Raw genomic sequence first — 15,535 nt, 5'->3', positions numbered from 1 at the left:
AGGAAAACAGATCCGGCCTCTCTGGGGGTGGAGGGAGGTGGGGTGTTTTTCCTTTCCTGTTTATTTTTTTTTCAAAACCAGAAAAAAAGGCTTTAGGTAATAAAATAACATCTGTGCAGCGCAGGTTGTTGTGTGCGTGCCCTGCCGTGAAAACAGTCAGTGTGAGCGTTGGGGGCCGCCACCCGGTGGTCTCGCCGCCGGCTGCTCCTCCACTCTGGCCCTAACAGGGCCTTCTTCCCCCACTGCGCCCACAGGCCTCATCCCCAAGTTGTTTGTATAAAAACAATGCCCGCAGCAACATCGGAAGGAAGGTGTAGTTAAAGAGAGACGCAGACCCCCCAGTCGGCACATTTCAAACTCCAGGAGCTTAACCATTTGAGCACTAATGGAGCCCACTTTTTGGGGGTGCCTTTGAAGTCATTCAGAGCATGTCGCGAAATGAAATAAGCCCTTGTCCTTCTTACTGGCCACGTCTAACCCATGCATGTACAGCTTGTTCAAAAGATGTGGTTTCCTGAGCTGCTGGCGCTCAGAGCTCTACTTGGGAGGTGATTTGGGGGGAGCAGGGCGATGGCAAGGGGTGGGGGTGTCGGAGGAGAATGCGTGCACCCTGGGATGGCCCAGACCCCAGGCCGGGTCACCAGGGCCCTGTTTTCTCTTCCAACATGCTTATCTCTTTACAGCTGTGGCCAGGCCGCCAGGTCTGTAGTGATGGTTTTGATTACAGAGGCCAGCGCAGCTGTGTGTGGTGGGCTCGCCCATCCCCCAGACCCAGACCGCTCCTTCCTCCCTCCCTGGGCTTGCGGTTTGTCATCTGTTCTCGCAGAGCCCCTTGTATTGGCCTGCGGCTTCCTGTTCTCAATCTGATCCAAATTTCCCCTGTGAGGTACTTCCCCGCGCACACGCGCACCGCTCCCCGCCCGCTCTCCTCCGCACCCTCTCCCGAGGAAGGTGGCAAAGAGGAAGAGAACAGTCGAGAGTGAATAGGTGTTGGCTGTGATCTTTACACAACCTGGCAGCCGATCCCACAGCTTGTGTTAGCTCCGCAAGTCGAACAGATGGAACAAATTGACAGAATCGTGTTCACTCACCCTGAGCTCGGAGCAGCTGAGTTGCTGTTTGAAGTTGGGAGGTTGAATGTGTCTCTCCCCCTCCCAGTGGAATTTCTGGTTGCATTGAAGAGCCCGTGGCTCGGCCAGACAGTGGCATGAAACGGTTAATGAGCCCGCTGTCTTCCTCCTCTCCTTGTGCTCCGGCCCTCCCTCCCTCCTTTTGGAATAAGTCATGGAGGAAAAGGAGTTCTTTTTTTAAAGGTGAAACATGTATATTTATTCCTTAGAAGTGAACATTTCCCCCTTTGGACCTTAAAAGCGACAGCTATTAGCAACCTGAAGTTCACTCATGAAAAGCCTGATATTATTTGAATGTGAAGTTGAGCACAAGTAGAGCACGGAACGTCCTGGGTCCTTGCCCCACACCGCCCTGCCCTGCTCCCCGTCCTCAGCCCCGCGCTACGACATGGCCGGTCGCTGGAGAGTTCTAACATGTTACACACACTTGCCTTTTCCAGGACTTCAGGACGCGTTCGACAGTGATTGGGAGACGGGGAAAATCATGCCAAACAATTACAAAAACGGATCCGATGACGGGGTCCTTGCCTACAAACTCCTGGTGCAGACGGGCAGCCGCGATAAGCCCATCGACATCAGTCAGGTACTCGCACTGCCGACCCCGGGCTTCGGGGCAGCAGGTTCCCAGCCCGCCCTCCCAGCCTGGCTTTCTGGAGCCAGGAGGCCCCAGGGCCTGGAAGAACATTGCGGCGGCTCTGAGGCCCGTCATCCCACCAGCTAGTTGTGTGGCCGCGGGGCCAGGGAGCAAACTTTACTCATCTGTCAAGTGGGGACAAGGGTGTTACCTTCCTACAGAGCAGTGGTCAGCACAAAGCGCAGTGGAGGCGTGCGGGCTCCTTTCCATGTTAGAAATGCTGGGGTGATTATTTGCTTTGAATTCTAATGTTTATTGCCTCATTGATCCTGATTGTATTCGAATTTGAAAAGGTGGCATGGTTGGGTAGCAGTCACTGGAGCAGGCAGACTTTGGCGGGGGATGGACCATTAGGAGATGGGAGAGGTTCCTGGGAGGATGGGAGGGTCCCCCGGCCCTCGGCGTAGAGAAGGGGGCAGACAGATTGCCCTGTCCTGAGTGAGACACGCGGGAACACCAATCCTTGGAAAGGAGTTGGACTCGCGCCTCTTAGTCCCCCTGCGTGCGCCTCCGCTGGGGCGTGGACTCCAGCGAGTCCCTGCTGCTCGCTCAGGCGGGTTGGGGTTCCCGTGACCCCAGCTCTCTGCTGGCTCCCCAGGTCCGTCCGCCACTCCTTGTGGCGCACAGCCTTCACCTTCAGCAGAGAACCGCCAGGCTAATCTTCGCGGCGGCTCTGTTTATCGCCTCCCCTTTTTTGCTGGCATTAAAGGTGACAGATTTACAAAGTACATTGTTCAGAGTTATTACAGAGTGTGAACCCGGTTCTTTATGGCCGCATGCGGCACGCTGTCAGGTTTGACAAGGATGTGGGCACGGGAGCCTGTCCGAGACATCGCGGGAATGCCCCGTGGCCGGGGTGGGCTCCAGGGACGGGGACACCCTGGGACACAAGCGATGGGGCCAGCCACCCTCCCTCCCCGACACACATCATTTCCTCTGCCTGGGAGGGAAAAGGGTGCTGCGTGCACGGAGGCCCTGAGCTGCGCTCTGTAATTCCAGAGACGGCTTGAAGACATACAGTTGTTACATATCCTGTGGATTAATTGAATCCAGATCTCCGAAATTTAGTTCTCTCACTCTCCTCCGTGCTCTTCCTTCACTCTTTCTCTGTTCACTGCTGTCACTGGTGTTTTTCATTTTGTTAAAAAAGACCAAAAGCGTTGGAACCAGGCCTGAATGTAAAGTAAACAGGAAAAAAATGCCCACGTACGTGCATGTATGTGCGTGCATTTCTCTCACAGTGTTCTTCGCCCACGCGAAGCCCACCAGACCCACTTTCGAGGGGGCGTCGTGTTGGGCCAGCATGGGCTGTGGGTCCTGCTGGTGACCACCTCTCTCAGAAATCAGATTACCCAGAAAGCCCGTGGCTGGGCGCCAGTCCCTCTGGTGATGGGCATTTTTTGAATGCACAGGTCATAGGAGGCTAGTGTTACAAAATTTCTACAGATGTTGTTTTATTTTTATAGCTCTCCTCCATTTACTGGGTGGCATTTCCTTCAGTGTTAACAGCAAAGGTTAACTGCGCACAGACGTGTAGAGGGACTCTTGCCAGGTTTCCCCTTCCCCTCCTATAAGTATGCTGCTCCAGATTGCTCATTCTCCGCCCTGGCTGCAGACAGTCTTCTAGCATTCAGGCGTAATTGGTCCGCTTGAGTCCCGGGCCATCTGCAGGACTGTGTGTGTGATAAACACTCCGGTTTTTGCATCCTCTGTTCAGCGCATTTTGAAAGAAACCCAAGGTGTTCGGCTGGGCTTTCTCACGCTCGCGAACGCGGGCATCCTAGGCTTTGTTACCAGGCTGGTGCAGAGCCCTCTTCTCGCCCCCAAAGCCCCATCCTGAAAGGCCTCTGTTCCCCTTTTGCAGTTGACCAAACGGCGCCTGGTGGATGCGGACGGCATCATCAATCCCAGCGCTTTCTACATCTACCTGACCGCTTGGGTCAGCAACGACCCCGTGGCTTACGCCGCCTCCCAGGCCAACATCCGGCCGCACCGCCCCGAGTGGGTCCACGACAAGGCCGACTACATGCCGGAGACCAGGCTGCGAAGTAAGTGCCTCCGCCCGGGGCCGCCTCGCCTCGCTGCCCCAGGCTCAGTCACAGCCCTCGTCCTGCGGCTGCCCAGGGTTCAAAAGTGCAAACACAACAGTCTCCGTCTTTTACTTTAAAACTCGCGGAGACAGATGAGGATGTGTAATAGAATACAGCCCGTGCTCCATCACGTTGAGAAATAAGCCTCTAATCTCCGTTTGTAGCTTGAACTCTAAGACGCCCACCAGGCCCGGCTCCTCCGTGCCAGCTGTTCCCTGTGAGAGCTGGGGACGCCTCCAGGTTGAGTGTTGGTTTACTATTGCAGAGTTTTATCACTGGGGATTATATGTTTATCTTAACTTTGTCAGCTCTGGTGTTGAAGGGATTTTTGGCAAATTGGGTCCTTGCTGTCAGCCCCCGAGCACCTGCGCTCCGTCAGAGCCGCTCAGAGCGAGCGGGAGCCTGCTCGGCCTCCTCTTCCTCCCGCCGCCGCCAGGGAGGAGGGTGGCGCTGTGTGCGGCTCATCTGCGTTCGGGTTGGAGATGGTGGTCGCTCCACCTCGGGTAGGAAGTGGCATGGGGACAGGAGAAAGGATTCAGGCTCCTTTGCGAAGGCGGCTGGAGAGCAGGCGGGTTGTGCGTCCGGGTATCTAAACCTCGGAGCCCGTGGCAAGCGGCCAAGGCTTGTCTTAATGAAAATTTATAGTTGAGATTATAATAGGGCAAATCATGTTTAGCAAGTCAACTGAATGACCCCAAAGGGTCTGGAACACACAGCGGCAGCCACTAAATGCTTGTTGTGTGGGGATTGCTGCCCCTGCTGCCGAAGACTTAGCGTTGTGTGAAAGGCGGCGCTCGGAGGATAAGGAAGGGACGAGCTCTCTCTGCAAAGCATGACTTCCAGGTTATTTTGTGCTCATCAGTGTCTGAGTGAAGCAGTTTGAACGTAGTATTTTCACTTGTGTCAGCTGAACAAAAAATGCTCCTGCGATTGAATTCTCAAGTTGTTTAGACCCCTTGCAAAAGTGGCTGCCTCCAGAACGCTGAGACCAAAGGTCAGATAATACACAGATCACAGGCTCCCCCCAAAAACAAGCAAAGGTTAGTTTTTGCTTTAAAAAATGTAAACCAAACTCTGCCGTTCTGAGAGCTGAGGCCTCTCTCGTGTTCGCCCTCGACGCTGTAAGCGGAGCGGTACGCGGACTTCCCTGCAGGGTCCTCTCTCTGTCTGCTGTAATGATGGAGAATTTGGGCACACACATCTGCTAGGGCCAGCAAGGGGAACTTGTCCCTTCTCTCCCGTGCCTGGACCCCAGCCATCGGCCTTTGCAGTGTTGCAAGGAGTCCCTAACCCACGGCTCTCTCCCTTCCGCCTTCCTGTCCAGTCCCAGCCGCAGAGCCCATCGAATACGCCCAGTTTCCTTTCTACCTCAACGGCTTGCATGACACCTCAGACTTCGTGGAAGCGATTGAAAAAGTCAGGACCATCTGCAACAACTACACGAGCCTGGGGCTCTCCAGCTACCCCAACGGCTACCCCTTCCTCTTCTGGGAGCAGTACATCGGCCTGCGCCACTGGCTCCTGCTGTCCATCAGCGTGGTGCTGGCCTGCACGTTCCTCGTGTGCGCCGTCTTCCTCCTGAACCCCTGGACCGCGGGGATCATTGTGAGTTTATTCTGAGGGTCTTTGTGGAAGGCGCATTCCTTTCGGCCTAGCTCTTTCTGCAGCCGGCAGTTTTGTTTATGTCTGGGCCTCTGGGGCCGGGGATAGATTGCATCACCCGCACTGTATTTATTCTGCAGGAGGTGGCGAGGTCCGGGGTTAGGGAGAGCCTTTAATGGCCTCCCTCCTGTGTCCCCTTCCTGCAGCCTTAAACGTTTTGTTTACACACTCTTTCCGTGACAGTGCCAAGCGTTTATGAAATGCAAACACTCAAAACATAACTGATTTTTTTCAATTCAAGTGTCATTTGGGGATCACTTTAGACCTCATACATAGAAGGTTCTGCTAAATAGAGGGACGATTAGAGGAGGTGGGACAGTGAGTAGGAATGGAGTGGTTGTATGTGTTGTGTGTATTTTAACTCCTGAGGGAAATGATAAGCTAGTATTGCTCACCTACTTTTTGGCATCCTTTCTCCACGTATAATACTCTCAGATTTGAAGAAAGTTTTATGTAGAGTCTAATAAAATCATGGCAGTGTTTAGATTCCATGAACTGTGGTATAGACTTAAATGCCAAAATTATAAAAACAAGAGACCAGGTCTCGTTCCCGCACCACAAGCTTTTGCAGCAGGTTTGTTAAAAGGTCGGTGTTTAGTCTGCAGGGCTTTCCGTGGTACTTAAGCAGTGGATGTTGTCCGTCTTTCACTAGCTCATTGAGAGAGAGCAAAGGAGACTTACACGATGCTTCTTCCCCTATCACCGCTGCCCGCTGCCCCAGCCCCACGCCTCCTCCCTCCTGTGTCAAGTTTATTGTTTTATTTGCATTTCCTCCCCTTTGGCCCAAGAAGCTCCAAAATCTACCTGACAGATTTTCTTTCCATCTCCTCGCAAATGGTTCAAGGCAGAGAAACGCTTTTCCTTGGGTTTGACCGTTTGCTTTGTCCACCCCAGTTGCTCTCCGTTTCTTCGGCGTGAGGGGGTTGTAACCTGACCCGCATGGGCGGCCGGCAAGTCTCTTTTCTCCTGCTTCCCTTGCTGCCAAGTCATCCTCACTTACTCCGCGGGCTCCGGACAAAAGCGCAGCTCCCTTCGCTGGAAGAACTTTTATTCACCCTATCCTATCTGTATTCTTTAGGATAGAGGGCCAGACAGCCCAACACTAAAGCATCCACTCGTTTACAAAGTTGAGGGATGGGCAAGATCCAAACCGAAGGAAATGTGAAGCTAGTGATGAGTTCTTATTTGTGTAAGTCTCCATAGGTTGCTCTGGTGGAGTTTTGGAAACGTTAATGCTTTCTAGAGCAGGGATGTGGGAGAAACAGCTCGCGGTGGCATACTGCGCTTCGCCTTCATGTTCCTGCTGTCCCAGAGCGGGCTCCAGGCTCCAGGCTCCCTGCCCAGGTCGGGGAGGTCGCACTAGAGGTCAGGATAGTGGTTGGCGCTGCAGCAAGGCAGTGCCTGCGTTGCATTTGGGGGCCGGGGCTTTCTCGGCTGTCGATCTGAAGTGAGGCCACACCAGGACGTGCACCCTCCCCTCGTTTCCGTCCCTAGAGCGAGTCCGTGCCCAGCCACTCATCCCTGTGCCCTCTGACAGGTGACGGTCCTGGCGCTGATGACGGTCGAGCTCTTTGGCATGATGGGCCTCATCGGAATCAAGCTGAGCGCCGTGCCCGTGGTTATCCTGATCGCGTCTGTCGGCATCGGCGTGGAATTCACCGTTCACGTTGCTCTGGTAGGGAGACGTGCCAGCTGCCACTGTGTGGAAAAGCAGCATACCCTCTCGCTCTCGCAGCCTCCACGTTGGGAGCCTTTTCATTTTCCCCTCCATCAAGGAACACACCCAGTACCCACACGTGGACTGGCACTGGCATTCCCTAGGAGTGGCTGGAATTTGCCTGGACTCCTTTCCCTCTTAAGGAATCTGAGGAGAAGGTCAGCGAAGGATGCCATTTATTCGGTGTTGTCATTAGCGGCACCACAGGGCCTGAAGTTGTCGACTGTGTTTCCAAGACATGCAGAGTGTGTGTGTGTGTGTGTGTGTGTGCGTGCGTGCGCGCGTGCACACGGGACCACACACAGTGTTAAAAACCACATTAATCAGGCAGGGATAACATGAGACCACACTCAGGCTCGCTGGGGATGGCATAATTGAGGGCGCGGCCAGTTGGCAGCCGCGGAGACACGCTGGGACTGGTGAGCGCAGGCCAGGTGCTCGGCGCGGAGGCCGCACTCCCACCTGAGCCCACCCGGCTCCTCCGCCTTCCGGCCTCCAGGGTCGAGAACTAGTGTGCTCCACAGGAAGGCTCCCCCCTCTTCCTGTGCCCCGTCCTGTGAATGCTTTGTTGGAGGGAAGTAAACTTCAGCAGGAGCCCTAAGCCCAGGAGACGAGCCCCTTGTCTGTGTGTATCAGAGAATTACTCCGGAGCCTCACAGCGGGGTGAGCCATGTGCCCGTGCGCCGTGCTTATGGCTGAGTCCCTGGGCTGTGGGTCGGCATTCCTGGACTGTTCATTGACTGAGTAAAGACGGATGGTTGGATTGCCCTCGCTAGGACGCCAAGCATTGGGATTGATCTAATTACGTTTAGCTTTGCTTTTGTCATCTCCGGCATTGCTTTTCCCTGAGCTCAGCGCTCAGCACATGCGCGTCTGGGCATCTGCTCCCGCCCCGTGCCTGCCATGGTCCTCCACAGGGCTCGTTCAGGGCCACTTTCATGCAACTTAGAGAAAGAGTGCACACCTTTGTGGCTCAGAGGAATGTCTTGTTGAAATTGACCCATTTTTGTCCCCGTGTGCAGTGTGAAACGCTGGTCATACAGAAACAGAATCTGCTCAATTTTGAACCTGCCCAAGTTACTTTCTCTATTGAACTGGGAGGAGGGAGAAAGGAAGGCTCCCGACAGCCTAGACACATAACTCTAATATCATTTCTTCAAGAAGGAGAAAACACTGGGCGTGAATTAGGATCCCACAGTCATTCTATTCGGACGCGGATGCAGTGGTAGCTGGCACTGCACGCGGCAGATGTGTCTTCGCTCAGGTTTTTGCAATGGAAATGCCTGCACCAGGCTTCATACTGCATGGTGCCCGGTCTCTGCCCATGAGGCGGTGCCGTCGTGAGCACCCACACCGAGGCTGAATAAACAGTGAAGGGTGTCTCTTAATACCCAGCATTTAAGGGGGATCAGGAGCCAACTGGGCCCTGGGAGCAGCAGCCCTTGCTCAGGGCTTGGGGCCCAAGTCTCCATCGAGAGACTGTCTACACACAGGACACAGTGCTCCTCCCCGTCCTGGGGTGAGTGTGTGTTTAAAGCGGGCAGCGGCTACTGGTGGTGACATGCATTCTTCTCCCGTGAATGTCCCCTGTCAGTGTGCTGTGTCGGTGACATACGTTGACTGAGAGGATAAGCCATCCCGACCCTTACGGCCTCACGGCCCAAGTACAGCAGAGTAACAGGTTCCCCACAACGCGGTCTTTCCTCCCAAGAGAGAAAGGCAGCTAGACGGGCCCTGAAGGCTCCCGACTAGGCCTGTGTAGAACCCAAGCCCACTTCAGAGAAAAGAAGACTCACTGCACACCGGGCCAGGGTGTGATCCGTTAAGGAAAGGAAACTTCCTGTCCCTGTGCAGGGCGCGTGCGCGAGGGCAGGGCGCCTGCAGTGCGGTGTAGGCCGGGGTTTACGGAGCTGGGCCCTCAGCACCTCCTAGCTCTTTTCTCAGCACAGCCCGGCTTGCAGGGGAGAGAACTTGTGCCCGGCCCAGCCCATCCCCACTCCCCATTTTGGGTTCGGCTGTAGGGCCTGGCAGGCTATAACAGTAACTGACCCACATTTAATCAGCCCTGGGTCACGCTCTCAGCTCAGGCCAGCAGTCTGGAGCTAACAGTCTGGTACTCTGGGACTCTGTCAAGTTGCCATTTAGAAAAACCGCATTCTTGACCAGGCAGAGCTTAGAGAACGCAGAGGAGACAGGGTATGTCCACCTGTGGTCAGACCAGGATTGAATTTACAATCCTGTCTTTTTCTTGTGATGCGTCCGTGGTGCTGAGATGTGCTACAAGCACATTAGTTTGAACCCAGTGATAGAAATTCTAACCTCAGCAGAATCACGAGGAGGCAAATACTTAGCACCTAGTTGCATGTGACGTGGAGTTAAGTCCACTCAGAATTCAGGTCTTGACCATCCAGATATCCGGCTGAGTGCTGTCACTTTCACAGCCTGAGGTCTCCGTGCTAATGGTGGGAGAGAATTGGATTGGGGGAGAAAGCTCAAGGGCGAGTAGCGGTGAAAAGAAGAGCCCATTTGGCTCATTTTTGTATCGTTTTGGTTTGGTTTTTAATTTCAGGCAAGTATGCTTTCCCTCTTCGTGTTGTTGTTGTTCAAGATTTACGTCAACACCAGATATGACCCGGTGTCCTGAGCAGGTCGCTTTGGTGTAAGCCCAGATTTTTCTAGTTGAGTAGCCCCAGTTAAATGTCCCCAGGAAAATCTGAGAGGTCCTGTCGCGGCAGAAGAAGGAGCTGCCCCGGTCGCGCCCAGGACTGACCGCCTGCCCTCTCTGTTGCACAGGCCTTCCTCACAGCCATCGGCGACAAGAACCGCAGGGCCGTGCTCGCCCTGGAGCACATGTTCGCGCCCGTCCTGGACGGGGCCGTGTCCACGCTGCTGGGGGTGCTGATGCTGGCGGGGTCGGAGTTTGATTTCATCGTCAGGTAAGCAGGAGGAGGGGAGGAGGCGTGTTTGGAAATCGTTACTCCTCGCTCGTGTGATTTCTGTTGCTCGTTTCCTTCTGTCCGTGGTAGATTGCAGCATTTCTTCTTCATTATGACTCACCTTCCGCCCACCTTTGAGGTATGATTTATAATTGGCGAATAAAAATCATATCTATGTAAGGTATACAACACGTTTTGATGACCACCGTCTGTGATGCCACTTTATTTTTAGTTTATTTACTCCGAGATACGCTGAGAGGTATGAAGACAAGCCCTCCACCAGGGCAGTCCTGGGGATTATCTCGGGGAGAAAAGATGGAGGGTTTGGGGGTAGCAGCAAAGGCAGCTCCACCGCTCCAGGCCCAACGGTCAGCCAGTACCCCGTGCCCAGGGAAAGCGTTCGGGGTTAGAAATACCCACAGAAAGAGACAACCGTGGTTCCCAGTAATTGACTGCATTTGACCTTCACTCCTCCTTCAAAACTGTGTCAGGGAGAACATAGCTGCCTAAAACTGTCACCTGGACTTTGTTCCTTTAAGAAGTGGAGGTAAGGTCAGGTGCCCAGTTTTCAGCCTTGCGTTCCACTACGATTCAGGACACATTTAAGGCGTGACTTGGGTGTCACGTTTCGGAAATCCAAGCCTAGTTTGGACGTTCTCTTTGGAACTGAAGGCAAGGAGTGTCTGTGAGTTTACTGAAGAATGTGACTTTGTGACGTGTAGAAGGAGAGCAGGTGTCCCTTTAGAAAAGAATTTGAGGACAGCAGGGCAAGAGCAGGTACTGGCCTGAGCAGGTCTGCCGCTTTGCGCAGCAGCCACTCCCCAGGCTGGCGCTGCCCGGCTCGGGGAAGGAAGGCGGCAGCAACACGGGAACGAGGATCCAGGGCAGCGGTTCTCAACCTGTGGGTCACGACCCCTTTGGCGGTTGAACGACCCTTTCACAGGGGTCGCCTAAGACCATCCTGCATATCAGATACTTACATGACGATTCATCACAGTAGCAACATTACAGTTATGAAGTAGCAACGAAAATTATTTTATGGTTGGGTCACAACATGAGGAACTGCATTTAAAGGGCCAGAAGGTTGAGAACCACTGATTCAGGCTTAGAACCAAATGTGAGAAATGGCTGGACGGTTGGCGATGCTGCAGGGATCTGGAGGGAGAAGCCAGCCAGGCTTTCCTGGTGTGTGTGCGTGTGTGTGTCTTGGGTAGACCTTTGGTTTTCAAGTACAAAGAAGGAGGTTTTCAGTTTCAGCCAGTTTATTACAGAAAAAACATCAGTGCACGGGTGTGGGGTGTAACCCATCGGGCGGGCGGCTCAGCGTCGCAGAGCCTTCCTGGAACGAGAGGCAGACCTCGGCCCACTGCATGAGAGTGCGCCCACCCGTCTCGCACCGTGTGCTGTGAGCTGGCGAGGCGCCCTGTAGAGGCCGTGGATTTCATTGGGTGGGAAGGTGACTCCTGGGTGGTTCCATTCTGCTGGTGTCCTCAACACAGACTATTGATCACTTAACAGGCCAGTTGGTACATTCTTGTTTGCCAATACCAGATAGATACATGCCTGCACTAGGGTAAGGTTTTGTTCTGGGCTTTGTTTTAAGCTCTTAATTTGACTTTTCCTGCATTTCCTTTCCATGCATTTATTTATTCAGGCATTAGTCATTCATGTTATTTAAAAAAACCCCTCTATCAAAAGACTTTCTCTTCTGTAATTTCTCACTGGACAATGTGACAAGCACCTCACGAGTGCCATTTCACACAACAGCAAGTAACAGGGACCCTCCCCCCTCCGTGGAAGTTACGGGAGAGAGGAGTTCACACGCAACTCAAAGCCATGGGGAGCGCAGGGCATGACGGGACCTCAGAGGGCCGAGCTGTCTTGTGGGGGTGCCAAGGGGGCCGCACAGAGGTGACTTGGCCTGAAGCTGAGCAAGCAGCTGGGACCCTGGATGGCGGGCAGGGAAGCCCAGCTCTCTCATCTCACCCTGGCTGCCGCTTCTCTCCCAGAGATACCAGAGTTCCTGTTTCAAGCACTTAAAAGGGCTTCCCATTTTCTAGAACTGGATGGATTAACCTGATAAAGCCCTCGCTGGGGTCGCCTAGATGAGCAGACATTGTATACACTAAGCGTCAGCAATCTAATTGGTCTGTTTATTCTATAGTTAGATGGATGGGATGCAAATGTCTTAATGCCTGCTGCTGATGTATGCCTCTGCCTAAAGTTCCCGCAGTTTACATTAGAGCAGGACGCCGGCTGCTTGGCTTTTACTAATGCAGCTCAGAAGTTCCCAGTGTTTACAATAGCTGCGAGGTATTTGTATTTTTATAGGGATTCTCTCTCCTTTCATCTAATGTCGAAACATATATAGAAATGGCAAAGTTTGGTGCCTGTTCTGTTTTATGATCAAGAGGACCATTAACAGAGAGATATTTGCCCTCCCTCTTCCCAGAACATCCTGAGGCGCCCCCTCGCCCCCCTCCCCCCCCCCCACCACCACCACCGCAGCCCACTCCCAGCAAAACGGCCTAGAAATCATTAGTTACAGAAACGCCCGCTCGCGTGGCGCCTGCGCCTCCCCAGGTGGAGCGTCCGGCCGTGGCTGCCCCGGGAGGACAGGCTTACCTTGGTGCTCACGACCGACCCCAGACTTGAGCCCTCAGTGGTGGGAGAGCAGGGCCACTGGTGCACTTTCCTCCTCCTCCTGCTGCTGCTGCTGCTGCGGCCTTTAGGTTTGAATAGGCTGATGCAAAACAAGGGTATTCAGAGACGCCAAATTGTTCAACAAAAGGTTGGCCACAGAACAGCCCCATCACTGGCCGGCCCTCCCCCCTCCGCCAGCGCCCCAGCAGACACAGAATGGGCAGCGTCTTCTTCGCAGAAAGCTGGCTCCTGGCCTCAGAAAGGTGGCAGTTGTTTGGTTAAACTGGAGCTCGCAGGATTCTAGACAGAGAGTCGCGATGAATGAAAGCGCAGGGAAAGCCTTACCTGACGCCGGAGCCGCGGGGGTGCTGCGGAGGTGCCGCGGGGATGACGCGGGGGTGCCGCCCGTTTCACAGGGGCCCGCCGCTGTGCAGCGGCCGCTTTTCCTCCTGGGCCACATTGTCCAAGCTCTGCGCCCCCCGCTCCATTTGTTTGCTTCTCTGGGTCTTCGTGGGCGGCCCCTCTGCATGGTGCTTGCGCTTTCAGTCTGCTCGGCCATTCAGTTTGCACTCCATGTTTTTGAGTTTGTGTAGCGCAGTGGTTCTCAGCCTTCTGGCCCTTTAAATGCAGTTCCTTGTGTTGTGACCCAACCATGACATTATTTTCGTTGCTACTTCATAACTGTCATGTTGCTACTGTTACAAATCGTCATGTAAATATCTGACATGCAGGATGGTCTTAGGCGACCCCTGTGAAAGGGTCGTTCGGCCGCCAAAGGGGTCGCGACCCACAGGTTGAGAACCGCTGGTGTAGCTCGTTCATAAATAACATGCCGTGTCATGAGAGCTCAGCAAGTTAACAAACTAATTCTTTTCTTCCTTCACGAACTTCGGGTTGTGCAACGCAGCCCTCAAAATCATAAAGTGGGGGGAAAATCTAATCTTGTGCTGATTTGAACCGCAGTTTTGTAACAGCCTTTTCTCCGTGTGGGTCTTGCTCATTTGGGTCTGACGACACGGTGTAGCATTCGGGCAGGTGAATCGTGGCTCGGGTTGTCGTTGCCACAGTTCTCAGTGAGAGCTTCTGTGTCCCTTTCATCCTGAAGGTATTTCTTTGCCGTCCTGGCGATCCTGACGATCCTGGGGGTCCTCAACGGGCTGGTGCTGCTTCCAGTCCTGCTGTCCTTCTTCGGGCCGTACCCTGAGGTCAGTACCCGTGCCGGGCGGAGTGCGAACGCTGTTTTTCCTGGTGTCGCTCTTAATTTAGGTATTTTAGGTAAATTCCCGTTACTGAAGGGTTACTTTTTCAGCAAACATCTCAAGAACTATTGCTTTTTTTCTCTTCAATGGAATAGTTTTGCGCTTATAGTACTGGTCCTTTATTTTGTTTTGTTTTGTTTTAACCATGTGATTGGCACCTCAGTCCTGTCGGCCCATATCAGTAAAGCATTTTCCACTCCAGATGGATGTGGGCGGGCAGGAGTGAAAGGTCCGCCGGCCTTGGCAGTGTGAGCGAGGGCAGTGCTCCTGCTCCAGCCGCAGACCTGGGGGTCCTCCCGGTGGCGGCGGGGGGAGGGAGGGGCGGGCAGATACAGCCTCGTGGTGAGGGGGACAGAGGCCCGAGCAACAGGCACGTGGGTGATAGCACTTTCAATACAGACTCCTCTCACACAGGTGTCTCCAGCCAACGGGCTGAGCCGGCTGCCCACGCCCTCCCCCGAGCCGCCCCCCAGCGTGGTCCGCTTCGCCGTGCCCCCCGGTCACGCGAACAACGGGTCTGACTCCTCTGACTCGGAGTACAGTTCTCAGACGACGGTGTCGGGCATCAGCGAGGAGCTCCGGCAGTACGAGGCCCAGCAGGGCAGCAGGGGCCCTGCCCACCAGGTGATCGTGGAGGCCACGGAGAACCCTGTCTTCGCCCGCTCCTCCGTAAGTCCGCCTCGGCAGCCCGCCCTGCTCTGAGCAGCAAGTCTGCCGGACCCGGTGCAAAAGCGAAGTGGGCGTTAGGTGGAGCCATAGGCAGGTGCCAGTATTTGACTCTTCTGACACTGTCAGTGTCAGTGTCGTGGAGTTGGCTCTCCCGCGGGACACAAAGGCAGAGGCCGTCGCGGGAGGTACACGAAGCAGCGGCTGTACCTTCGGCCTCGGTGCAGTTTGAGCTGAGCAGCGAGGGAGAGGAGGCCTGGCCTCTCTTTTTTTTTTTTTTTTTAAGCTGCATAGCGTTTTAAAATGATACTTTTAAAAAACGGAGTGGGGTTTTTATTGCTAGCTGAAGTGGTCTATTTTTGTTTTCTCTCATTTCTATTATCTTTAATTGCCCTTGGTTACAAAATTATTTCTGTTCTTATTATCTAAGACTTTACCAGGAGCTTTTGTGGCTCCAGGTACATATTCTAGCTTAGCCTTAGGTCATTCAGGAAAGCTGGGAGCCCCTTCCCAGGGTCCACACTCCTCCTCTGCTCTGCTCCCAGGCTGTCCTCGGCCCCCAGTCCTAGAGCACAGCACACAGGACTTCTCCAAGGCCAGTTCTGCCGCTCAGATTCCCCCCACCGAGGGCCTCCTGCTGTCCCTCCAGGAAATGGGTATTCCAGGCCCGGCCAGAGCACGCCTTCCGTGAAAGAGAGAAGGGCCAACCAAATAACCTAAATTTTCCTCCTCTTGCCCCCCGGGGTGATGCCTGCTGAGCTGCAGTGTGAATCTGGTTTAGTTCAGCGGGAGCCTAAA

At 54.1% G+C, this 15,535-nt stretch overlaps 1 protein-coding gene across 7 annotated transcripts in view; it reads left to right on the top strand.

Moving 5' to 3' along the window:
• Window positions 1-15,535, top strand: part of PTCH1 (patched 1) — a 67,488-nt gene that overhangs the window by 47,397 nt on the left and 4,556 nt on the right. For all 7 annotated transcript variants that reach the window (XM_036331410.1, XM_036331409.1, XM_036331408.1 and 4 more), the window contains 7 exons: window positions 1,571-1,713; window positions 3,629-3,812; window positions 5,179-5,459; window positions 7,054-7,191; window positions 10,027-10,169; window positions 13,918-14,017; window positions 14,486-14,740. In XM_036331410.1, coding sequence (XP_036187303.1) covers window positions 1,571-1,713; window positions 3,629-3,812; window positions 5,179-5,459; window positions 7,054-7,191; window positions 10,027-10,169; window positions 13,918-14,017; window positions 14,486-14,740 — 1,244 coding nt within the window. The remainder of the gene's footprint in view (window positions 1-1,570; window positions 1,714-3,628; window positions 3,813-5,178; window positions 5,460-7,053; window positions 7,192-10,026; window positions 10,170-13,917; window positions 14,018-14,485; window positions 14,741-15,535) is intronic.

Source organism: Myotis myotis, unplaced genomic scaffold (assembly GCF_014108235.1).
Source record: "Myotis myotis isolate mMyoMyo1 unplaced genomic scaffold, mMyoMyo1.p scaffold_m19_p_12, whole genome shotgun sequence".
Lineage (NCBI taxonomy): Eukaryota > Metazoa > Chordata > Mammalia > Chiroptera > Vespertilionidae > Myotis > Myotis myotis.
Note: the sequence above shows the minus strand (reverse complement) of the source record. Positions and strands in the feature narration are given on the sequence as shown.